The sequence below is a fragment of the Hippopotamus amphibius genome, chromosome 4 (assembly GCF_030028045.1).
Source record: "Hippopotamus amphibius kiboko isolate mHipAmp2 chromosome 4, mHipAmp2.hap2, whole genome shotgun sequence".
Taxonomy (NCBI): Eukaryota; Metazoa; Chordata; class Mammalia; order Artiodactyla; family Hippopotamidae; genus Hippopotamus; species Hippopotamus amphibius.
This window is the reverse complement of record NC_080189.1, coordinates 82444181-82469399: the sequence shown is the minus strand read 5'-3', so window position 1 is coordinate 82469399 and position 25219 is coordinate 82444181. Positions and strand designations below refer to the sequence as shown.

At 37.1% G+C, this 25219-nt stretch overlaps 1 protein-coding gene across 2 annotated transcripts in view; it reads left to right on the top strand.

Annotated features, from left to right (window-relative positions):
- Positions 1-25219, top strand: part of POU6F2 (POU class 6 homeobox 2) — a 470305-nt gene that overhangs the window by 96051 nt on the left and 349035 nt on the right. Inside the window, exon 2 of one of the 2 annotated variants that reach the window (XM_057733429.1) lies at positions 6794-6965. In XM_057733429.1, the coding sequence (XP_057589412.1) occupies positions 6794-6965 (172 nt within the window). Of the gene's footprint in view, positions 1-6793; positions 6966-25219 lie in introns of those variants that run through there. The other variant, XM_057733430.1, reaches the window with a different exon arrangement.

The following is a 25219-nucleotide window of genomic DNA, read 5'->3' as shown; positions in this document are numbered from 1 at the left end:
TAGACCTCAGGGGTCTGAAAACCTTTTCTGTTACAGGGGCAGAGAATAAGAATTTTGGCCTTTGAAGACCATAGGACAGAATCTAGGCTGCCCCTGAGGAAGAGACATGAGCTTGGAAGAGGCAGTCCCCTGTAGGCAAAGGCAGCTCCTGGGAGGGACTCAGCGGTGAGCCATCTTTGGCCAGCATTCCTGGCAGCTGGGAAATGACTGCCTTGGTCCTAAAGCAGGGATCTAGGTAGCACATCGCAGCATCCGCTGTAGCGCATGCTTCTGATCTAATCTGAAGGCATGGAAAGAAAAACAACCCACAGTCCACCGGATGCCTTAATGAGGGAAGTGGTGTGGTGAAAATTGGTCTCTCCGTGTAACACTTTCTTCCTTTCAAAACATATTCATATGTACTATCTGTACATGACTTTGCTCAGGTCTCATATTTTTCCCTTGAGATATGTAAAGCCATGTTGGTACGGAATCCAAGGTGGAAGAGATGGTGATTCCCTGCCAGTCACGTAGATGCTAAATCAGGAGACATCCCTGAAGTCTCCTGAAGTTTCCCCAGTACTTCACTCTCGAAACCCAGCATTTATTTTGAGTTTTGAATGCCCCGCTTGATTTTCACAAAATATTCATCTTCTTTATTATGGGATAGATTAAATAAAATGTTGGCCACACTAACTAAAAGTGGAAAGATGAGAAAGAAATAACAGTTGGGAGTATCGGGTTGAAGAAGGCAACCTAGATTGGGCTCAGTGTGTTGCTGTGAAAATCTATTGTGGGATAATCAAGAGTGTATATGTTTGAGCTTTGTAATTAAATTTATTGTAATGCAAATTTTTGTCTGTTGAGGTTTTGCTAAGAATGTGGTATTTGCAGATTTTCTCAAAACAATTTTGCTTGCAGTGTAGGAAGTAACATTTAAAATAAAATAATCAGTGGTGGATAAATTTGTGGTGTTTTTAATGTCTTGTGATCTTCATTAATTTTCAGAATTTTCAACTATATATACATATCAAGAAAAATATGTGTACATATATATATATATATGTATACATGTAAAGAAAAAAATATAAAAATAATCTATGGTCTTATTTCCAAAAGTCAAATAGAATATCCTTTTAAAACTTTTTGATAGAAGGAGGAAGTACAGCATGGTAAAAAATTAGAAATTTTTTTTAACTTTTGGGGGAAAACATTCTTTAGTACATTAAATTTCATGTTGAGAACTGACTTCATTAACCAACCTTAATACCATTTGGTAATTCATTAAAGAAAGAGAAAAGTGTTTTTTCTTTTTTTTTTTCCATGACTACGGTAACAAAATCCACACTTGAAGTTTCCTTTTCCCCAAACCCACTAAGGTCTGCTTTCTCCTCTTCACTCACTTGTGATTTTGATTTTTACTTCTCCTCAGTGGGAGAAATTAAATACACAATATGATGCTGTCTTTGTATCTTAAATTGGCTGTAGGTAATTTGTTTCCATTGTTTCCTCAATTGAAAAGTGGCATTTTAACTGGGGGGCAGGGGGAAATCCGATATGCTATTTTTTCTTTATAATGGATATAATTTTTCTGTTGAATTCTGGAAATAGATCTGTTGAGTATAACTTTGCCCTACTCTGGTGCTTTGCGACGAAATGAATTGTTCCCTTGGATTTTTGAAGCCTGCCTGCCTGACTTATTTAAATTTTCCTCAAAGCTGTTCTGATTGCCTGCTTCATAGTTGGTTTGTATGTACATAAAAATATGCTGGACCGAGTTCAAGCTCAGTTTAGAGGGGCGAGGGTATTTCAAATGCGTGGCTGCCACTGGACACGGATGCTTTGCTGAGTTAATAATCTCGCTATCTTTAGTTTCTCTGACTATAAAATGAGAATGATTATGCTTACAAAAACTCTGTTGGTTAAATTATTGAAGGCCTTTAGCTGAATTATATCTTTGTTTATCTAGTATTATTTTTAACAGGCTAGTGAAAGCTCAAGTTAAATTTTTCCCTTTGCACAGTGCTCTTCAAATAAAGGTTTCACAACAGAAATACATGGGGACATCCTTATTTAAAAATTAAAGGGTATCAGAAATTAGCACATGAAGAGAGTGTTTACAGTTAGAATATACTAAGCTGTGTATAACTGTATATGAATAGACTGTAAGGAATATAAATTAGGTAAAAGAATGTGAGAAACACTGGACAGGTATGTACTTGTTGAAGCCTTCTAGCCTATTATTATAGAATAGTTAAAAATTAGAGCTGTAATTTATATTAGCTGTAATCTAAGCAGGCACGTTCTAAAATGTTTCAAGAAACACTAGATCCATTAGATAACATAATGAAGACTTTAAGGAAAAGGTCTTCCATGGTCAGATAATTCTGGGAAATGCTAGCTTAAGCAGAGTTGAATTGGTTTCTTTCCTTTAGACTTTTCTGCTATATTTTCCACATGAGTATGATTGCAAAACTCCTTTATTGTAGAATCTCTTTTAGGACAGTATTCTGTGGAATACATTTTGGAAAATACTGTTTTATTTCGACCCTTTCATTTTCCAGATGAGAAAACCGAGGGTGAAAGTGGTTAAGTGATTGCTAAATTTATGTAGAGCACTATCTGATGTCCTGTCTACCACACCCTGTCACCCCACGGATTTTACTCCAGCAGCATCAGACAGAGAGGTGTTTTGTTTCTAGCATCTGAAGGAAAGAAGATAGTATACACAGCACACTGTGGGAATCCAGGGTTTAACACCCTTCCCAGTTCATAATTCAAGTTCTAGGAAACCCCATGGGTTACCTAGTCCATGAGCCTCAGTTTTTTTCACCCAGTACAGGGTGCTGTGTAAAAAGATGCTGCTCCTTGGAAATGAAATCTACTAGAGTTCAAAATACAGCTTCACCACTTATTAGCTGTGTGGCTTTGGGGTAAGTCACCTAACCTCTCTGAGTCTCAGTCCTTTATCCCTAAAATGGGGTTAATACCTTGCATACTTTGAGTGACATTAAATACATCTGAAGTGCCTATTTGGTAAAGGCATTTAATAAATGTGATCTATTTTTTTTTTTTTTAACAATGCCCAAAGGAGATTTAAGTAATTATTGTGTGGTTCTAATGTTGACTGCAGTCCTTTCATTGTAGGGCATGGTGAAAATTTTTGTTGAGATTTTTCTAATGGAATCTAGATCTCTTATTTCTTCTTTTTTTACTCTCTGGCTCTTGGGTCTCTTGTGACCCTTGTGAGTGCCCTATATTGGTACCTGCACATCCTCATCTTGCTCATACTTGACACTGTTCCATCTTGGACCAGTCCCTTTCTTTGATCAGGGCCAATGAACAAACTGCAGAGAAGTCCCAACTTCTATGACTCTAGCTGGGACAATTTCAGATTTTCAAATAAGAAGTCTTCACGCACTATTTTTTGCCTGCACTAGCTCTTTCTACTCCTATTTGCTGCTGCAGAGATCCTTGTACATGTGGAAGCTGTAACTCTCTTACATTCCTGTAAGCACCCATGTCGGGGCATGTTGGAAATCCTTTCCTTACTCTGGAAGAAAAGATTTTACAAACTGCCATCACTTTGGCAGGAAGAAAACGACTTCCAAGTCAAGTGCTGCTTGAAAGAGGTGCCCGCCCCCGCCCCTTAACTTATAAGACTGTACTCAGTGGTTACTTCTTGTGACACATTTTCAAATGGACCCCTCAGTGGCTACAGCTGTGATTAAAAGCTGTCTGCTCTCTGCCTCGCTGGGGGTTTGCTGTTTAACCATGTCATGCACATATATATGTGGCCTACAGCTGCATCATGGAAAACGTAAAGGGTTTTGTAAGATGGAAACTCAAAGGAGTACTTGAATGACATACTCCTGAATTTTTGAAGCTCAAGTCACTGAGAGGCACCAGTTGGGAACCTCGCCATGGATGAGGTACATAAAAGTAATTTAAAGAAGAAGAGCTAATGGTGAGTGAATATACACCATCTGCCAGTACATGCTTTGCACACATCAGCCAGACTGAACATCTGAAAGATCTAAGTGTACTTGAACTTAGCAGCCGCATTTCAGCTCCTCTGTGGGATTCGGGGTTCAGTTTGACCATTCACAAATAAAGCAGGAATAGAATATTCTTTTCCTAAGTCAGCCCAGGTACTCACTGACACATGAATAACCATGTTTGGCTTATCACCAGGGTAGTGAATGTCATTCTAAACACAAGTGTACCATTAACACCATCTTCAAAAATGCTCAAATGAGCAGTGTGGCCACAGAGACTGAGTGTCTCAAAGGCATGAGTCACACCCCCTCCTTTAGATCAGAGAGATTGAGGATTCAACTTTTAAAGAGTAAAATAAATGCAGCAGAATTTAAACCTGGGCTCTTTCCTTCATGTGAAGCTACGTGGTAAAGCAACGTTCCCTTTCCTACCTCACTCCTCTCCACTTACCGAAACAGAAGAATCTAAACACGTGGTCTTTCTCAGATACCTAGCAAAGAAATTGGAGGAAATGTGGAGAATTTTGTGTCTCCTTTCCCCTCTGCCTGCCCCATTCCCCCCCACCCCACCCCCCATTTTCAAGCGCTCCAAATCTCCGCCTCCAAACACAGTAAATGAAATGCTAATCTATCACCAGCAAATTTAGGCTGACAATACTGTGAATCGACCACATTGATGACATTGATTACATTTCAAATATTTACACTACGGTGAGACAAGCCTAATTTATTCTCTAAAGAGTTCAAGGTAGGTCTCACCATTTCCGAGGGGGGAGACAATGGAGAAATGTTTGTGGTTGCTATCTGCAATAATCTGATGCTGACAGAGAGTAGTATTTTATTTAGTAATTAACAGTGTAAAGGGGAGAGAAGCTGTCATGTTGGTTCTTCAGCTGGGGAATGTGATGAAAGATGATATCTGCGATCTCATCCTTTCCACTTGTTTAGGATTGTCAGGATGAGAAATGTCAGCATTATGAAAGCTCGGCTCTGCTCTTGATATGATAAAACCCTTCAAAAGCCAGTCTTCCTCGCTCCCTCGTCCCCCTCCTTCCTCGCTCTCTCTCTGCACTTGCTTTTTTATTTATCCTGTTTTGTTAGATGGCAGAAATATAATTCTTTTCTTTCTTCCTATTATAAGCCACCATTTTTGTTTTATTATATGTTTCACAACCCCTAATACCCCACTGAAAATTACCTTGTTAAATGACAGTGTTTCAAAGCCATGAATCCTTTCCACCATTCCCTCAGAGGTTTGAAACAGTCAACAGACTGTAAAGAATAAATAATAAAAAAGTATTGATTATTTTGATGACTGTGAGATTCAATTAAGTATTAATTTTGCCCTCCAGTGGACCTATCAAGGTATTCAAAAGGGAGGATTCGGCTCAGCTAAATGCGTGCTGAGTGCTTCAGCCTTAAATAGGGAGAAAATGTGTTTACCTACAGTATTTGAAGAAGAAGTGCATTGATGCACAGAGTCCAATATTTAAGTGCTGTGCAAATTAAGCCCTGGTGACAGTGACATTGTTTTCCGTGGTATGAGTATTGACTAAAGAAGTGCATTTGATGACAGCTTAAACTATTTGTATTGATTAACATTTTCATAGATTATCATGTGTCATATCAAATTCACTTTTCAGGCATGAATACATTAAAAAAAAATAACCACAGGCATACCGCAACCAATGTAACGATGGGACAAGAGAGCGTGCGGCCCCACCTGCTCCTGCGCTGGTCACCTGTTTCCTGCTCAGGAACCATTTAGGCATGAACTTGGCAATAAATAGCTCCCAGATAACGCAAAAGGGGCACTTCTGGCTTTTCTTTCCCTTCTGCTTCCGATATCTGTGCCACCACAATACCATGCGTCTTAGTTTGCAAATGGAATAAAAGGCTACCCTTGGAAAATATTGCTGATCCTAAAATGCCCTCCTAATGAGCTGAAGATCAAGCAGATTTAAATTACTGGGGGGTAAAGTTTGCCTTTTTGGAGGTGATTTTTGTTTTCTTTTGCTTTAATGCTCTGGGCGTAGGATGCTCTAGGTATCCGAATTATTGAACAGAGTTTGTAAGTATTTTTCCAATTCCTTTCAAAAACTGTAAACCAATTTTCATCTCTTTTGTTGTTTGCTTTCAAATGTTCATTTGATTTGGGGTCAGCTGCAGTCCCAAATCTGGGACCAGCGAAGTCAACTTCTAAGGGTGCTGCTAGAATTTACATAAGAAATCTCTTTCACTCCACTGAAAGCCTTTGGAGGACTCTTTTCTCCCGTCTCTTTTTTTCCTCTGCTCTCGGGGTAGTGTTTAATTGTGTCTCCCCCAGGGAGAGGGCTTCCTAAAATAGCCCTTGGGTCCTCCCTAGGGTGCTCCTTCCTTTTGAGTCTGTTGCCGAAGTACAAACCTCGCACTTTCTTTCTTTTTTTTTCCTTCCTGCATTCAAGAAAGCACAAGGTGTAAAAACATTCGCACAAAAGCACATCCCACAATTAAAGCTGTGTTGGTTAGGTTGCTTTCAAAGAAGTTTTTTTCTTCCTCTTTTTCTTTTTTTTCCCCTCGGAAGCCTCCTGCATCTCTCTCATGCTAGTTGAGCTTTAATAGGGTGGGGAGGAATGGAGAACTCGGATCTGTAATAGCTCTTCACTTGACTGCAGCCAGCAATAACAGCGGGAGCAGTCAGAGATAAGAGAGAGGGGAGAGAGGGAGAGTGTGTGTGTGGAAGGGAGAGAGAAGAGGAGAGGGAGACAGGAACACGCACACACTCAAGCGGCCACTTTTTTTTTTTTCCTCCCCTTCACTCTTTTCCCCCATCCTAGGATCCAATGATAGCTGGACAAGTCAGTAAGCCCTTGCTGTCCGTGCGGAGTGAAATGAATGCGGAGTTGAGAGGTGAGGACAAGGCTGCTACTTCAGACAGCGAGCTGAATGAGCCCCTGCTTGCGCCCGTGGAATCAAATGACAGCGAGGACACTCCCAGCAAGCTCTTCGGTAAGTCTGTCTAGGTATTTCATTTCACTCCTACCATGATGTCCGGAAGAGCCATCCACACCCCCACCCCCTCCTCTTTTTTTTTTTTTTTCTTTTTTTCCCTGTTGTTCGTTCAGTTTTCTTCTAAGTACCAAAGGGGACCTTGGCATCTTGGAGGGGCCAAACCACCACAGCTGATGATGCCAGCTGGCTGGGAGGGTGTCCTCCAAACTTTTCCCAACCAGGAACTTCCTCTTGCCCCTTTGGACGGGTCAGATATGGCTAGCATCCCCAGGCTAGAAATCATTGGGAAAAAGAGAAGAGGAGAATCATCATCAGGAAATCAGTTCCATTGTGAGAATTGGTTAACGTTTATTGAATAAATATCGACTTGGTTTCGGGTTGCTTCGCAGCCTTTTGTTAAGGGGAAGGAGAGTAAAGAGTTATTATCTGTAGTCAAAAGACCAGAGAGGGGAACTGAAAAATATCAATGCCGGTCATTCTCTGCCAGGTAAACAAAGGTGGCTACGGGAATGGCTCAAAGACGTAACATTTTGTAATCGCAATTAGAATGAACATCTCTTCTTTCAAAAGGGTGATGAGAGAAGAAAATGGGTCCCTGGCATCCCTCCCCTCTGCCACTCCCCTTTAACAGATGTTTATAGCCTCATCCTAAACGTGGAGGCAGCCCAGAACCTTTTTAGAAATCTTTGTTTCGTAAACAAAACAAGAACAAGCAGAGTGCCACTCCAGCAAAGACATGTGTCATTCAAACAGATGACACTCTGTAAACCAACTCAAGCAACTGTGATCTCTAATCAGAAAGGGGAGCGGGCTGTGTTGAGGCGCGTGACTGAGTGATGGATGGTGATAGATGTCTCTGCTGGGAAAGCACTTTATGGGATAGAGTGACATTAGGTTTTCAGAACAGTTGTTCCTGAAACACTTGCTTTTAATTATTTCCAAGTGTTTATATACTTCTTACACTAAGTGTATATTATATATACACATATACAACACATACTAACCTGTTTATACCTATATATACTAACCCGATATATATACCTGAGAGATATATATATGTATTGATCAGGCAGAGAACAGGTTAAAAACAGCCAAGTGCCTGAACTTTAAGGAAACACAACATCATGGCATAGACTGCTTCGTTAAGAAAGTCATTAATTCAGTTAAAAAAATAATCTTTAAAAAAAAAAAACTATACAAAGAAAGCAGCTTAGATAGTTTGGCAACTCTAGGCCAGCTTCAGCAGAGGAGCATTCTTCTGATTTTAAATACTTACCCAATCAAACATTAGAAGAGTGTTGCAGAAAACTTTCTCTATCAGATTTTCTGTTGGTAAAATACTGTTTTTTAGTTAAGAGTATAATAGATGCTAGTTTCAAAAAACTTGGTCATATGACCCTTTCTTGGAAAAGTGGCAATTCTACCTCTGACATAAATTATCCATACCTAGGAATTAAGGTTTTAGCATTTTCACTCTAAAGAAATATTTTGTTGTAGTCTAAGTTTTTATCTGTGTAGGAAGAGTTATGTCCTAAAACACTCATTTCATTTCAAGGGGTTAGTGAGAGAAGGCAGATAAAATTGTAAATTACAGGAAGGCAAAAGCTATGCTCCAGCCTTTTTGATGTTGAGTATACAATACTAAGCACTTTGACTTTTAAAAAGTAATCAATTGTGAATTCAACATAACTGCAGATAATGGATTATGTGTTCCTAAACTTTGCGTGCATTTTTTTTAAAGGTAAATGCTTTTTGTAGACTTTGACTTAAAACCCCAACTTGGTTTGTTTTTTTTTTCTTTTTTCTTTTTTTCATGTAAACCTATGGTGGCATAATTAATTTGGCTTCTCAACATTTGTTTAGAGTTTCCAATGTTTAAAATTGTCATAGATTTGTTGTGTCACCTCTTACTGACTGGCATGTGTAGAGAAATAAGCTTAAAAAAAATCCAAGGCGGGGAAGGTCAGAGAAATTTGAATTAAAAGTTCTTTGAAAATACATCTTAAGTAGAATCTTTACAGTGTTAACTAAGGAATCATAGTGTAGTTTAGAAATCTTAGTAGGTTTTAGAAGGTACTCTACTTTGGAATGCTCACCTTTTGAGTTTGTGAGAGAGAATCTAGCAAAATCTGCTTCTTATATCTAATATTTCTTGTTTATTCGTTTACTTTTATTTTATTAGGTCTCTAAAGTGCTTTTTAAACAAAATGTGAATATTTTCCCAATTCCAATTAGGTTAAAAGAAATCAGTAGATAAGCAGTTTTAAAAACTTAAGAAAAAAAATTGGAGACAGTGTGAGAAAGACAGAATAGAAAGGACCCCAGAAGGATTTTTTTTTTTAAACAAAGTAATGTGTGATTTTATTGTGAAATTCTCATCGTTGTAAAATTAAATCGAATATTTATTCTGTCCATTTCATTTTGCAGTAATCTTACCACTTATTATCTCAGTGGTCTCTCAGGTTTCCTTAGCTACTGGGTCTGTTATGCTCTCACCTTTTAATATTGTTGGGACTTAGCATTAGGAATTCTAGTTTCTGTAACTGGCTAAAACTTTCTAGTATGATTCTCATAATATTTAGCAACTTTGGCAACACTTAACGGGGAGCAATTAATGGGCCATTATTTTATTTGACATATGTTCACGTTTTCTGTTCTCATATACAGTTATGATTATACCCCTCACTCGGTAGTGAAGAATTACATTCTTCCTGAATAACGGAGAGTGTCGTCCAGGTTTCTCTCTAAACAATGCTTTTCTGACGTACTCTCTCAAATCAGCATTCTGATAGCATATGTACAGTATTTTTGAAAACTGAGCTTCTGAAATGAAAGAAGCAGATTAAGACAAATTTTTTGTGTATCTTGGTCTGTTTACTTCTGTGGAGAGACATTTACCGACAACAGGAAACAAGAAGAGTTCTGTCTTTTATTGTAGCCGAAATTTCAGTGTAAGTGGATTTCTTTGGAGCTTAGGCCCCCTTTTGTGTCTTGTTGAAATTAGCAGTCCAGAGGACAACACTGTTTCTCTCACAGTATGGCACCTTGAGCCCAAAACTACAGGAGAAAGGCTAATACGGATGCCCTCTATGGATAGACAAAGGAAATTCCAGGAACCATTGGGCCTTTTATGCCTCTCCTTAAATTGCACCTCTGCACTTAACAGCATCCAAAGGGAAACATACTGTGCAGAATGTTTCAGTGCTCTGAGCAGCTCAGAATACCAGAAGGAGAAACCAGGAGCCATATGCCAGCCTAAGGAGAAAGTTCAGAAAAGGGCCCTTGTGTTTTAGAAAGTAATTACATCAGAGGTAATGTTTTGCTTAACTTGAACAGCCATGGAAACTAAAGTACACTTAGGAGAGAGGAATCCACATTTCATTGAGAAACATGCGATTAGCTCGTTCTCTGTGATATCATTAAGTGGTGCATTATTTATTCTTGTAAAGCCTGTGGAATAACTCTTCCTTTTTCAGTTCCTGACTGTATTATGCTAAGCTCTGAGCCGTAGGAAACAGTATGGAGGAGAGTAGACTGGCACATCAGGAGGTATTATCAGAGAATCTGGTTTTGTGTCTCCCTGTGTTTCAGCTGTGTGATGAGATGAGTGATGCCATGCAGGGCCGGTCATTTAATATGTGATGAGTGATGTACATATTCGAAAGCACTCTCAAAACTGGCCTTTGGCAAACAATCTCAAAGAGAAGAGGTTGCTGTGTTTCTCCAGTGACATTTATAGCACTCGTGTCAATGTGGTACTTCGTTTTTAGTTATGCCCATCAAGAATTCAGTGTTCCACATTCAGTCAAGTTGGATGCTAAAATTCAAATGGTAGCATCAACAACTTGGTGAGGAAAATGGCCCCAGAAAGGATAAAAATAATATATATCCCTAGAAAAATATCTGTACTAAAGTTTTCCCATGCAGTCTCAGCAGAAGAAGTGAGAGTGTATAAAACATGCCCTAAATATTTTCTCTCATATATATTTGAAATTCGAAAGATGATTTATTAAGTCTTCCTCCTGGGAATATTTTTATTGTTTCAAGTTAAACCTCATGATTGCTTTTCTTCAGGTCCCAACTACCTTGTGTAGCTGGATGGGTCTCTTAGTGGTACCCCACTGCACAGAAACTGGGCACACAGCTCTAAAGCGCTGAACTGAGACAGAAACAAAAAACCACGTTTATAAACATTGAACCTGAAGTAAAAATTCGTGGTTGGTTTTCTCTTATGATATTGTGTTTTTCTAGGTTAAAAGAAGTTGCACACAGTCATACTGCAAGGGTGGGTATTTTCAATGTCATTTGTCTGTGAACTATTGCAAAAGGGTTGAAAGTTGGGTCAGTGATTCTTAGCCAGAAAATGCGCTGTCTATAAGGTTTTTCTTTTCCTTCCCTTTCCGTTATCTTTCTCATAGAAACATGCATTAGAAGATTTTTTTCTAAATTGCCATCCAGTTTGACTTGATTAGAATTTATGGCAGTGGAGTCGTTTCCAATGACAAAAGGATAAAGGACTAAATTGTCTGTCACCCCTTGAGACAGTGGTCTCTGCAGGTCAGCGTGGAGGTTACTGGTTGGGCGTTATAAGGACTGCACTTCGTGGTGAAGCTGCCTCTCGCCTGTGCATAAGTGGAGGCCTTCATTACAGCATCACTTGCTTTATTACTTTATTTAAACATCTTTCAGTGCCTTGATATTTATAATATTCTGATAAAATATGCTGGGGCCAAGTAATCAGTGATGGGGCTTAAGCCCAAGAGGGATTTAGCTGGGAGTTGATGAGGAAAATTCCCTAGAGAAATAGATTTATTGAAAATAGGCACCATGCTTCTGGATCTTTAAAAGTTTCCATATTATAGCTATTGAAAATGCATACTATTTTTTTTTCACTGAAGAGAGCGTGTTTTGTTAGAGAAACATTAAAACAGTATCTTTTAAAATCAACTAACTAATCTGAGTAATAGATTTGAGGCTAAACCAGTTATTTAAAAAAAAAAGAAACCAGTAGAAACCTGTATTTGTATAAGTAAATGAGATGCATGATAAGGTATTTGTCAAAAATCAATTATGGTTTCCCAGTCAAACAAGCCCTGTTCTCTGACTACTGAGGGGGAAATGCACATTTAGAGACATTTTTTAACATTTAAGAAAATCAGCTGCACTGAAGTATTTCTTTAAAAAATCCAGTGCGTGTGTTTAAACAAATTTATTTTAGTTTCTCCCCACCCCCGAAAAACATTGAGATATTGCATTGATAAATAAATCCACTTTAACTAGCATTAATGTGTAAGCTTGGAAATAAAAAGATATTCCTATGAAATGGCACTGATGTTCAAACTTCTCACCATGTTCGTTACATTGAGCTGTGTTCATTTCCACAGGGCACTTTGATGGAGGAAAGTGTACAATACATGATGTAAGATTCAGTGGGGACTTTCTCAGTGCCCTCTTTTTCCATCTCTTTGCCATGCTTGGGGTACACAGGTCAGACCTCTGTATAGAGAAGAAAGTTCTAGATGGCAGTGTCTAGGCATGCTACTACCTGGTAACAGATTAGTGAATCAAAATGCTGATACAGATTTACACTTTTTCTTTCCTTCTGATTGCTAGGGTGCTTATATTCTGTTGTCCTTGTTGTTAAATGGTCCTATAAACAATTAGAAAGAAGACAAAGATTTAGAAATTACATTACTCTGCACCAACACCCCTTAAAACGATCCCATTTTAGTCTTTTTAATGTCTGGGATGCTTTGACTGAAAGGTTACGTGGCATTATAGTGTTTTTGTAGTTTGTCCAGCTCAGTTTATGTCATAATTAATAAATAGAGGTTCATTCCGGATTCAAGCTCCCAAGGCTCAGCCCTTAAGTAGATTGCTTTCTTTCCCAATTACCTGATTTAATGATAGAGTGAGCATTATTCTTTCCAAGAATTGACCAAATAAATATTTTCCCCCATTTCAAAAATGAGATGTAAGTGACTGTTGGCAGTGGACTTTGCTGGTTATTAGACAGTAAACAGATAATTTGTGAGATAGCAGGTATTTTCTTTGATTAGCGACCTTGCTGGTTTATGTTTGGAGATTAATAATACATCAGACATTCACACATTAAAAAGAAAGTAGATGTGAAGCAGGAAGGGTGGAGGATGCCGTTCTGCTGTTGGGCTGCTCCTGATTATCTGGGCCTTCCCTGGGAAACAGGGGCCGTCAGAGGAGCCGGCATATTTGCCCAAATATGCACCTGGCTCCACTTCACATGGTTCTTGATTTTCTTATGCTAAAGGAAAAGATAGCAAAGTGTTTATATCAAACTGGTACCCTGTCAGGGGGCAATCCCTGTAAAGTTTCCTGCTGTCAGGTTAATAAATTTTTAAAAAATATCCAAAGGCAGAGGTAGCTAGAGAAAGCTCATAGTAACAGTTGCCATTCTCCAGCGGATGGGTGGATGGGTTTCTCTTTAATAGCCAACGTGGCTCTGGAATTTTCTGGTTTATTGTCTTCCTGGGTTCTGTACTTCACTGGTGTTTTTGTTCACCGCTCCTTTTATTAAAGCCATTTCAGCCTTACTTCTTAAATGTTTTTCCTTTTAAATTTCCAATGTCTTTTCTTGGAGAAGGAAATAAGTGAGCATACTTTGTTTCGAGATGGTATTTTACGGTTGCACATATACCTTATACTATGAGCCTGAATGAGGTTCTAAATCTGTCAACATTGGGCTTTTCTTTGGGAATAGCTTCAAGTAATGTTTATATTAAAATTCATTCATAAAGGAGTACTTGGGCTTTGTCAATATGAGGGCTTCTGATGAGGTGTGTTTATTAAACCTGTTGACCTGACTCAATATTTTAAATGTAAACTCCTGCCTTCTGCTTCTGCAAGTCAGAAGAAAATGTATCTAAAAAATGATGTAAGTGAACTTATTTACAAAACAGAAATAAATTCACAGACATAGAAAACAAATTTATGATTACCAAAGGGGATAGCAGGAGGTGGGAGAAGGATAAATTAGGAGTTTGGAATTGACATATACACACTACTATATATAAAATAGATAAACAACAAGGACCTACTGGATAGCACAGGGAAATAAAGTCAATATCTTGTAATAACCTATAGTGGGAAGAAATCTGAAAAAGAATATATATGTATATATATGTAACTGAATCACTTTGCTGTACAATTGAAACTAACACAACTTTGCAAATTAACTATACTTCAAAAAAATAACTGATATAAAAAAAAGGTAGTCTACCTTAAAAAAAGTCAGATTTCAAACGGCACACTACTTTGATGACATCTCTTACTCTATGTTGTGACACTATTATAAGCTATCAAAAATGGACTAAGCCTTTAATGTGAACACAGAGGTCAGGAAAAAATAACACTGAATCCCTTTTGGTTGAAGAAAGTTTGTCATTCTCAAAGAAATGGAAATTAACTTTTTGGGTAAGTGTTCAAAGATAATTTTTTAAAACCACCTACTCAAGGCACATAGCTCCTGACATCTCTTTTTAATTCTTAGCTGATACTTTTTAAAAAATCCTAGATGTTAGATGAAAGTCTATATTTCATTTGAGAAATTTAAAAGAAAATCTGTGCTCAAACTTCTCTTAGTCTTTCCTTTTAAAGTACTTTTAAGGTCCTAGAGTGACAAGAACGTATTGTTTTTCATTCTCATTAAAAAATTAGCTACTTGGAACAACATAACTAATATAGTCTAGTCCCTTTTATTAGAGGAAAACTATTGAAAATAGAAAAAAATGATCAGATTACAATTAGAGAAACTAACGTCATTACATAACTAAATACATTACATATAGTAAATGCTCAGGAGGTTTGTTGTACTGAAGAGAATTTGACAATGAGATTCTATAATGAAACCTGCATTCCTTAAGATGGTAAATAATTAAAATAAAACCTGTTAATTTAAACTTAAAATGAGGTAGAATATTAAGATATTTTTAGGACACTTTTCATATACCAACGATACCTGGCATGAAACAATTCAACAATTTAATGAATGTGTTTGTCCTGCTATACATTGTTTGGCATTAGCAGTTTTCTGAGTGTTTCATCTTTTTCTGTGAAATAATAATATTTTCCAGATTGATGTACTTTCCAAATATCTTGTGTTATTTTAATTTTATCCTATTAATGAGGGGGAAAAAAAAACCCAATTGAGATAAAAGTTTGTGAAAGCCAAGAAACCCATGTTTAAAGATTAGTATTAATACAGTGTCTTAAAATAACAATGCACGTTTGCCATTTTCTTATCACTTCCACACTTTATTTTTGCTTTCCTGTGTTTTCTTTCTTAGGCACTATGAATGCACAGTGAATAAATGTGACACTACCCTTGTAAAACATTTGTGTGTATCTACTGTGTTCTCTGTATTTTCTCCTGTTTTATGTGATACTTCAAATTGTCTTGCTAAATTTGTAATATGTGTGTATTTTCTCTATCATAAAATTAAGGAACTCTAATTTATAATAATAAGCTTTTAGTTCACGCTATCCATACATCATTTAAATGTACTTCTCCTGTACCTACGTATATTTTAAAAAATAGTTTCCAGATATACTTAACAAAATTAATTGCTTGCCAATAAAGGACAACTAGTTATATTATAGTATTGCTTCAGGCATAGTTGGGCTGTAATCCAAGTTCCAGTGTCTTCTTTAAAGCTGCTGTTCACTGAGCAGAGGGGACAACAGGATTTCTCAGAATTTGTGCAGTTTAATTCAGTAAAGAGATTTGGGGTTTTTGGCAGAGTTTGATTTATACAGAATAGATATACATTTTTAAAACATACAAAACTTGCCCATGCTAAAGAAGACTTTAAATATTGGGAACTTAAATATTTGTCTACTTGTGGGATATGCATACATTACAATATAAACATTTATCTTTTTCTTTTTTTAAGTAAAAGGCATTGGTTCATAGTTAGTAAGCACAATTTTGGTTACACATTCCTGTAAGAATTCCATGTGCCTAAATATACATTTACATAAACACACATCAAGATAGGATAGGTGGTTGATGTACGACTTAAAAAAAATCACATTTTAAACCTTTGCTATTAAAATAGTGTGGTATAATTAATCTCCTTTTGCAGTTCTTGATGGCCACATATGTGGTGATTTGTCTTTTAATATCAATATGGCAAGATTTACTTTTATAAATTACTGGTTTGGCGTTATTGCACATTACTGTTAAAGCAGAAGAGGGGCTAAAGGATTAACTTGATTTAAAAATGCAAACATTTGAAGCTGCTTAAAAAGCATGAAAAATTATTATTGCAGAGAGAATTTTTGCCAAAACCACTCAAGGGTAGAAGAAAATAAAAAATCAAATAGAAAAACACATTTTCCTGTATTAAAAAAAAACATATAGATGCGGAAGTGGTCTGTGGGGTGAAATGCCCTTTTCCAAACTTGAATTTTTTCCTTTAGTATTTCTAATTTCATTTAGTAAAATAGAAATGTGTCCAAAAGGAAATATCCGATTTTCAAAATGTGAAGAATAAAGCTAACATTTTAATGGCTCTATTTAATTATGTTTATATACTGCACTGTTACGTATGCATGGATAAATATTCAGAATAGGGATCATCTTGATTATGTGACAAAACTTTCATACACTTTTGGGAAAAAACATACATCATTGTTTTAGATGTAGATTGACTCATCTTACTCTGCTTTCTGAAATTAAGGCAGGTTTTATTCTTAAAAGTTACCTAAGGAATTGTTCAAATTTTCAGGTATACCCATCTATTTCTTTGCTTTAGTTTGGAATCCTTACTTCTCTCATTATATTCCACGCTCATACTAATTCCTTAACAATCCAGTAGGGATCCGCAGGCACTCAGAAAAGTGTTAAAATTAAACATTGCTTTAAAAGGGATTAATGTCTACAGCTGCTTGCTTTTAAAAAAAGAAAAATGGAGCTGGTCAGATTGGAGATTGCTGATGGCATTGAGATGGTTATGCTAGCCTAGGATGGTAGCTACCCATCTTGTCATCTGTAGTGTATCAATATGTTTTCATAATGATACAATAACCTGAACCCTGTAACAGTTTATGGTCCTTTTGAGAATTCTTATGGATTCTTAGAGTGACGGAGGTCTGAGAAAAGATCTTGAAAGCTTTCACAAAATCTGGCTGGGTGATAGAAAGCTAGCATGACTGTGATTTAGCTGCTAAGGAATCCTATTGACTGGGAACATCATTAAACTTTTAAGTTAAAACAAAACCCACAAGACAAATGGTAGATATGATGGGTGAAGGGTACCCAGAAGGACGGCAGAAATTAAAAAGTGCTGAAGGGTCTGAGATAAAAGGCAAGATTCAGCAAGCTCAATGTTGATCTGAATATCCTACTTAGAGAAAGGATTTTTGTTTGTATACTGTTCTGAATAGTGCCATGTGCCTTGGAAATTGGTATGAGTGCATTTCCTTCCTGGAATCTATCAGGCTTTGTGGTTGCTTTTTTAAATTTTCCCTGGCTATTTTTAGTCAATGATAAATAAAGAACTTGAATTTTGAATCTGGCACCGGTGAGCTATAAAACCAGAAGCAGCAGGAAATAACCACAGCAAGTAACTTCACATCAGTATATGCCCACAGATACCAATCTTCTTAACATTGGTAATACTGCTAATTTCTCTGGGCTTTTTAAAATACACTTCCACATGAGCTCTCAAAACCCATAAAAGTGTGGCATGTAAAGTAAATTGTTTGTCACTTGCGGACGACCTGCCATATTTATTGTCAGGAGAAATGGACATTCGTTGGAAGAGCAGTTGTTAAAGGCCAAACAATTTTTAAAGATGGCAAAGACGCGTGAGGGTTTTCCTTTTTCTAACAATGAGCCACCCCTTCAGACATCAAAAGACAAGATAATAAGACACTTCAAGCACAATTCAAGATTATATTCAACATCTAAAGGCTCATCTCTTGTCAGTTTGCATTTACTCTCTCAGGGATGTGATGCTTCTATCATCTTTCTGTCAAGAGGAGTCTGGCAGAAGAGGCGAGGGCTTTTATTTCACACACTTAGGGTTTTTTATCAAATAGCCTACACTCATTCTGATTCAGCCAAAATGGGGGGATAATTTGAAGAAGGTCATGAACAAGCACAAAAATCTCATATTGATTTGTGTGATTAGAAGGCATTAAAATTGCACGTTTATGTTAGTTGCTGAGATGTGTTGTCAGTTTATTTGGTAATACACTTTTGCAGCCTAGAAAAAAAAAGATGACTTAAAAATTTCAAATAGATGGCTGAAAGCTAAAATTGTCTTCTTTAATGTGACCATATTTGAACATTTAACAAGTGAACGTAAAAATGATTTAATGCTTTTAGTTTAACAATATTTGAAATTAGCTTATATAATGAAATACTTCATGCAATGTAAAAGCAAAATAGCACAATTGTACCTATCAGAGGAAAGAAATATATATATGAAATTATTTTAAACACTTTAAAAATTGATTTCATATATTTAATACATAGATAAAAGGTGATGACATTTTCAATATAAATGTAATTATGAGGTTAGTTTACAACGGTGATCAAATTTTTAACATTTTGTACTCTTTGAAATTACAGTGCCATTATATTTGTCATTTTATGCCGTTCTTAGTATATATGCCCTTTTCCAGAGAGGGTACTAAAGAATAAAGAAGGGAGTTTTAAAGTTATTATTATTACTCTGTCAAAATTCATCACATTTCCTCCTTTGCTCTTTGACAGTCACAAAGCCATACAAAGAAACATTCTATTTTTATTTTTTGGTGGTGGGTGAGGCAGGAGCAGGTCTATAGAAGTTGGAAGAACCAGCTTTTCCTCTCAAAATAAAACAATTGGTGAAAATAAAACCATGATATCCTGGGATCATTTCTATATTGAATCTTTGAAATTACTTTCCCTAGGAATTTTCAACTCTATGTGTCTCCATTTCTTATATTTCTCTTCTTTGCAGTAAGTGTTTTGAAAGTGACTTTCTTACTTTTGTGCTACTTTCACATATCAAAACAAAGGAGGTATACATATATACAATGCAATTACAGTATAGTATAATAGACATGAAACCCATAATTTGTCCTATTATTATATAGATCTTTTCTATATTATACAGTTTATGCATTCAGCATTCAACAGTGAATTCATCCACTCAACAAATATTTGTGAGTATCCATTTTGTGGCAGGAGCTGTGTTCTGAGGACTCAGTGGAGAATACATCAGACAGAATGAATCACCTAGTCTAGCTTACCACTCCACGGGATGCTGAGGATGCAAAAATGAACAAGACAGGGTCGCCCCACCCTCAAATAGCCCACAACATTATGCATTGACATTCTGTTTACTTCCTCATGTCCTGTGACTCTTCAGGAAATCTTGATCTTCAATGTCATGCATTTCAGACTTGTTCATTGGTCACAGCCCAAACATTTAGAAAAAGTATGATCTCCAAAAAGTGAGGAAGGAGAGAGGATTATGAAGGGATTTAGGACAGATGACATTCATAATGTTTTCATTAGTTTGATGCTTATGATAAAACACAAATGTGATTCTTTAGCCATTGTCTCTTAGTCATGTCCAAATGGAGCATAAAGTCGATTTATATTTTCCTCTCCTGCCTTTATTCTTCTTCCAAGGTTCTTGTTTGTTTATCATACAATATGATGTAGTGGGGCAAGGCTCTGGAGTAGGCTGGTTGGATCTGAGCCTGGCTCTGCTACCTATCAGCTGGCTGTGCAAGATACATGTTTAAGCCTTAGCTTCCCTGCCTCTAAAAGAGTTACTGATGGTACTTACTTAACAGGACAGTCTTGAAGTTGAAATGAGGTGACACATGTAGAGCCCTATTGAGTGCCTGGAACATAACTGACAAATACCAGCCGTATGTTACTTTATTAAGAGTTGAAGATGAACTTGCCATTTTAAGAAAGAATTTGATTAATTTTTAGCAACAGATATCAGAAAACCAACAACCAAAATTCAGAGGCATTTGGAATTAACCGTGCTTCTTCCTAAGGAAGCATCAGCCCCTGGGGTTCTCTTGGCCAAAGAAAAATTCTGGGGATCTTTCCTCTGAATGACAACACCTCTTCTTTCTTCAGGAATATTAGTCACTGCTTTCTCCCAAAGTCCATTCAGGAAAGGATGCAGACTTATAAATAGATGACAAGCAGATTCTAGAGGGGACAATACTTCACAGTCTTCATCTTGGAGAGCCTGTGGGCAGAATGGTGAGCAAGGGTGGAGGGGCAGTTCCATATCTTACTCTTTTCTAAATTTGAAACGTTGGAGTGTGTAATTCTTTCAAATCATAGAGATTTTAAAAATAATTTTGGCGGTGGAAAGTGATATGAAACCATATGTCTGTGGGCGACGGCAAATGCTTCTCTAACTTGTGGTTCTGTCGGATACCATGGTAGCGGGTTGCCTTTGGGCAATGTTCCTCCAAGGTGGACAGCTGTCTCTCTGATGGAATTTGCCAGGTCTCAGGCCAAACACTTATTCCTTTCCACCCTGATCACATTGTTGCCAAATTGAGGAACGTAGCACTGACCTCCAATTAAATGCTCAGAGATCTTTGACAGGATGCTTTTGTGACCTCATCAAGGTGAACTACACAAAATTTCAGAGAGAGAGAGACATCCCATTGAAGTCACGTTAAGCTAGGGGAAAAAGGATACAACAGAAGGTTTATAACCAGGGTTCGAATCACTGCTCTTGACCTACACACTGAGGTATGACCTCTTATGCCTCTGTTTCCTCTTCTGTAACACAAGAGTTTGAGTAACAGTCTGGTAGAGGGTTAAAGGTTACTGAAAGGAAAGCAAGTAAGGTGCCTGCACATGGGGGTGGTTAGTAAACGTGAGTTCTTTTCCACCACTTCTTAGACCAAATGCATCTTTCTGATACACTGAGAAGTGACCCTGTAGGGAATGTGGACCAGATATTAATGATCAGATGAAGCAGAGGTTTTGAATGATCAGATCTACTTCCCTAATCTTTCTCCATAAAAGCCAAAACTCAACATGGAAATGGAGAGAATAATCTCTGCTCCAGAAATAAAGTGAATCCAATTAGGTTGTGTGTCTTCTCTGCCCAGTGGGGGGCTCTTTTCTGCCTCTAAAGTAAAGCACTTCTCTCCAAGCGTTAGTTATATGTAAGTGATTGGTTAGGTAAGTGTTGGTTAGGTATTGGAACATGGCTGCAAATACAAGTCCATGGTGTCTCCATACCTTTGGGGATTCTTATAGCCAGTGTTTAATTAGGATTTTCTAATCTTCAAGAATGAACCCTTCATATTTTTTTTAAAAAGGAATAAACCAAAAATCAGATGACAATCTCAGAAATCTTTCAGTGCAATACCTCTAAGAATTGAACATGCTGCGAATATTTGAGTAGGTTACATTGACATTTGAAGCCATATTTGTGGAGAAATGTGTTATTACCTTTATTAAGGATATTTAGAGAATTTTGGTTGAGATTACGGAAACCTACTTCCTTTTATAGATACCAAAGTAGTCAGGATCCCAAGGGAGCATCTTTTGGTTGTTGTTGTTACTGTGGCGACCCCACATATTTTTAATTATATATTTATTCATGCCTTATGCACATTTATCAGAAATTATTGGCACTTCTAAAACCACGTATTTAACGTGTCAATAGATGTTGATAAATATACTGTGATATTGAAAAATATTAAATCACACTTTCAGACTGAATTGTACGTTTGTGTTCATATTAAGTAGAAGAGACAAACTCTCCTTGAAGCCAGTGGCAGTGACCATCCCCTTCACATATAATGTGTCTGTTTGACAGTTTTGACTTTCTTCTCTAAGTGTATAGGATATTTTGCCCCTTACAGGTCCCAGCTTTTATTACTGTGCCCTCTGTGGATTTCTTATTGGGTAAACAAACAGATCTGTCTCCACTTGGCTGTGCCACTGGGTAATGGCAGCATGGAAAGGATACTGTTGGGAAAACTAATACAAGATTGGGATCTATTTTGGGGTTTATTATACAAAGGGAAGAAAACCCATCTCTTCATGCCATGCCAGGAGTTGGGTACAGATTTATTTACTGAGCCTCTGGTCCAGCTCTGATGTGCCTCTCGCATGCCACTCCCTTCTGGCTACCACCAGGGAGATATTTTCATCAAGCACTTCCCCTCTATAGCTGAATCTTCCAATTTTTCATTTTTTAATAAAAGTTAAGTTGCGTTCTTAATCTGCCCTAACTAAAAGTCAGAGCTTAGGGGAAGAATTGGTTCCTCTAGGTAAGATTTTTTTTTTCTTTTTTTTTTTGCTGATCTCTGCTTTTATGTTCCCCGGTGGTTCAAAAATCTTCCATTCCTCAACCTCCTCAACACTTTAACATTCTTAGACACCCCTAGGAATCTGTAGCTTACCTTCTTATTTAAATATTGAAATACGCTTGCTTACTATTAGGCTTTCTTTAAGGTGATCTGCCCCATGAAAATAGTTATGCTCTTATGCTACCCTTTGAAAGGACATTTTGGTTTCTGGTCTTCTTATCCTTCAGAGATGCATTTTTTCCCATTAGATTCTAGAGGAAAATCTATAGACTCTATATGGCAGCACGTGTTAGCTAATAGCACTTCATTTCAATTATGTTAAAGGGACCAGGTGCAAATAACAATTTACTGTCTTGATGTGTTCTCTCAGTTGCTTATAATGAACTCATTGAGGGGTTAATTTGTTCAAAAACATTTATTGTGTCCTAGTCTGCCACCCACCCTTTTTTGTGGTCAGGAATATTTGGACCAAGCTTCCTGTTTCTCTACATTACAAAGAATCTGGCCTTCCCTTGCTTTCTGACTATTCTCTCATTTTTTAACTTCTTTTGCATCCATTTCCAGTGTTTGCCTAGTATTATAATGACTTGTGCATTTGTCTGCCTCCCTTGTTGGGTAGCAAACCCCCAGAGGACAGATAATAGATCTTGCATATATTAAGTGCCAGATAAATGTTTTTTGAATTGAACTGCTTCTGAATTGGATGCTTCTGGACCTCATCCACACTTGGTAAATACTTACTGAATATTAAGGGGAAATAGACTCTACCCACAGGAGTCTACTGTTCAACTAAAATAAGAATATGTGTCTGTGTATTAACAAAAATGAATAACAAAACAAAGGTAAAGAAGTGTTTATGCACAGTCAACAAATATTTATTGAGCACCTTTGTGCTAAGTATTGCACTAGGTGCTGAGAATGCAGTGATGAATTAGACAGATTTGAAAAATTTTTTTTCATAGTGTTTACAGATGATAGGGAACTCAGATATCAAACAATGGTTGTCCAGAAATTTAATAATTTACCATTGTGAGAAATGGTCTGCAAGGGAAGTAATGTATGTTATAGGAATGAATCACAAGGGGATGTGACTTCATTTGAAGGTATATATATATGTATATATGAATGTATATATGTGTATATATGTGTATATAAAATATATCTGAATTACTTTGCTGTACACCTCAAACTAACACACCATTGTAAATCAACTATATTTCAATAAAAATTTTAAAAAAGACTTAATTCATGTTACCTGCAGCTAAAGAACTCTTATACTGGTTATACACATGATCTCCAGAGCTGCATTTGTACAAGACATTTTTCTAAAATCGATATCTCAAAGTTAGGACAGAGCCTCATTCCTTGGCAGATAGCGTGGGCAGAGGAACAGAGTGAGGGAGTCGTGTTCAGCTACAACTTCATAGGATGGGAGTAAAGAATTAGGCCTTCGTGGTAGAGAAAGGGGTAGGGCCAGGGGAGTGTTCATTACAAATACTGAAATCTGCCTTCAGAATTAGCAAAGCTGGCAGATCTTGAAGGAAACTACATAGGCTAAAATTCTACAGCTGCCTCCCCTTACTCCTGCCTCGCCTGAGACCCAGCCAGAGCGCCCACCACCAGCCCTAAATTACTGCTGATTCTTAAAGTACAGATACTCTAGTTACAGTGATACGGTTGTTCTCATTATCTATTGCTGCATGACAACCCACATCAAAACCTAGTGACTTAAACAATGACAAAATTCATTTTGCTCCCAAATCTTCAATTTGGTAAGGGATTGGTAGAGGCAGTGCATTTCTTTTCCACTTGGTTTCAACTGAGGCAGTTCAAAGGCTGGGGGTTGGAATTCTATGAAGGCTTATTTTTTCACATGTCTGGTGCTTGGTGCTGACCATTGGCTGGGACCTTATCAGGAGTTGTTGACTGGAATACCTACCTGTTTCTCCTCGTGACTTGGGCTTCCTCCCAATATGGTGGTTGAGTTTCAAGGGCGAGCAATGAGAGAGGGCGAGAGAGAGAGAGACCAGGTGGAATCTGGCTTTTATAAACTAGACTTTTCTAACCTATCCTTGGAAGTCAACAGCATCACTTCCACCACTTTCTATTCATTAAAATTAGTTATTAAGGTTTTCTCGTATTTAAGAAGAGGGGAATTAAGCTCTACTTTTTTTGATGAGAAGAGTGTCAACAAATTTGTGGACAAGTTACAAAACCGCCACAAAGGCAATATTACTTCTACACATCTATTTCTTTTCTCTCTGATAAAATAAGTAAATGCATTTTGGAGGCAGTGTCCTCTTATTTGGTGAACAGATATTCCTAATGAATCAGAATATCTTGTTTGGGCAAGGTAAAACAGGGGGTTAACTTTGACACCATTTAATGAGCATAGCTCAGTATCTTCTAGATATTTGTGTGTTTACTCCTCCTGAAGTTTACCTTACTTTTATCACTTTCATTTTTCTCATAGAGATTAAGAGGTTTAGTTTAGATTTTGGAAACTGGGTCTTTGCTCTATAAACATGAAAAAAATAAAGGACATCTCATCTTAGGGTGTCAGGGGCAGATGGAAGATAGAATCTGAAAGACCACTATGTCCACACTTATGACAGACCATTGGTTATAGCAAATGAAAATAGATTTCCCAAACCTCACATATTAAGTCCAATACATTTCTCTTTGGTAATAACAGACAGAAATTTCAGTTATAATAAACCATTTCTGAGCCTTTATGTCTGCCACTAGACATTCTAAAGAAGGATGAGCTGGTGAAAGGAAATTGGTATGTTTGACAGCATTTTGTGTAACTATTGTCATTTATAAGAAAATCATTTGCACCACAATTTTCTAAAACCATTTAAAAATTAAATAAATTCTACATTTGATGGGTTTTACCTCAGTTTTTTTCT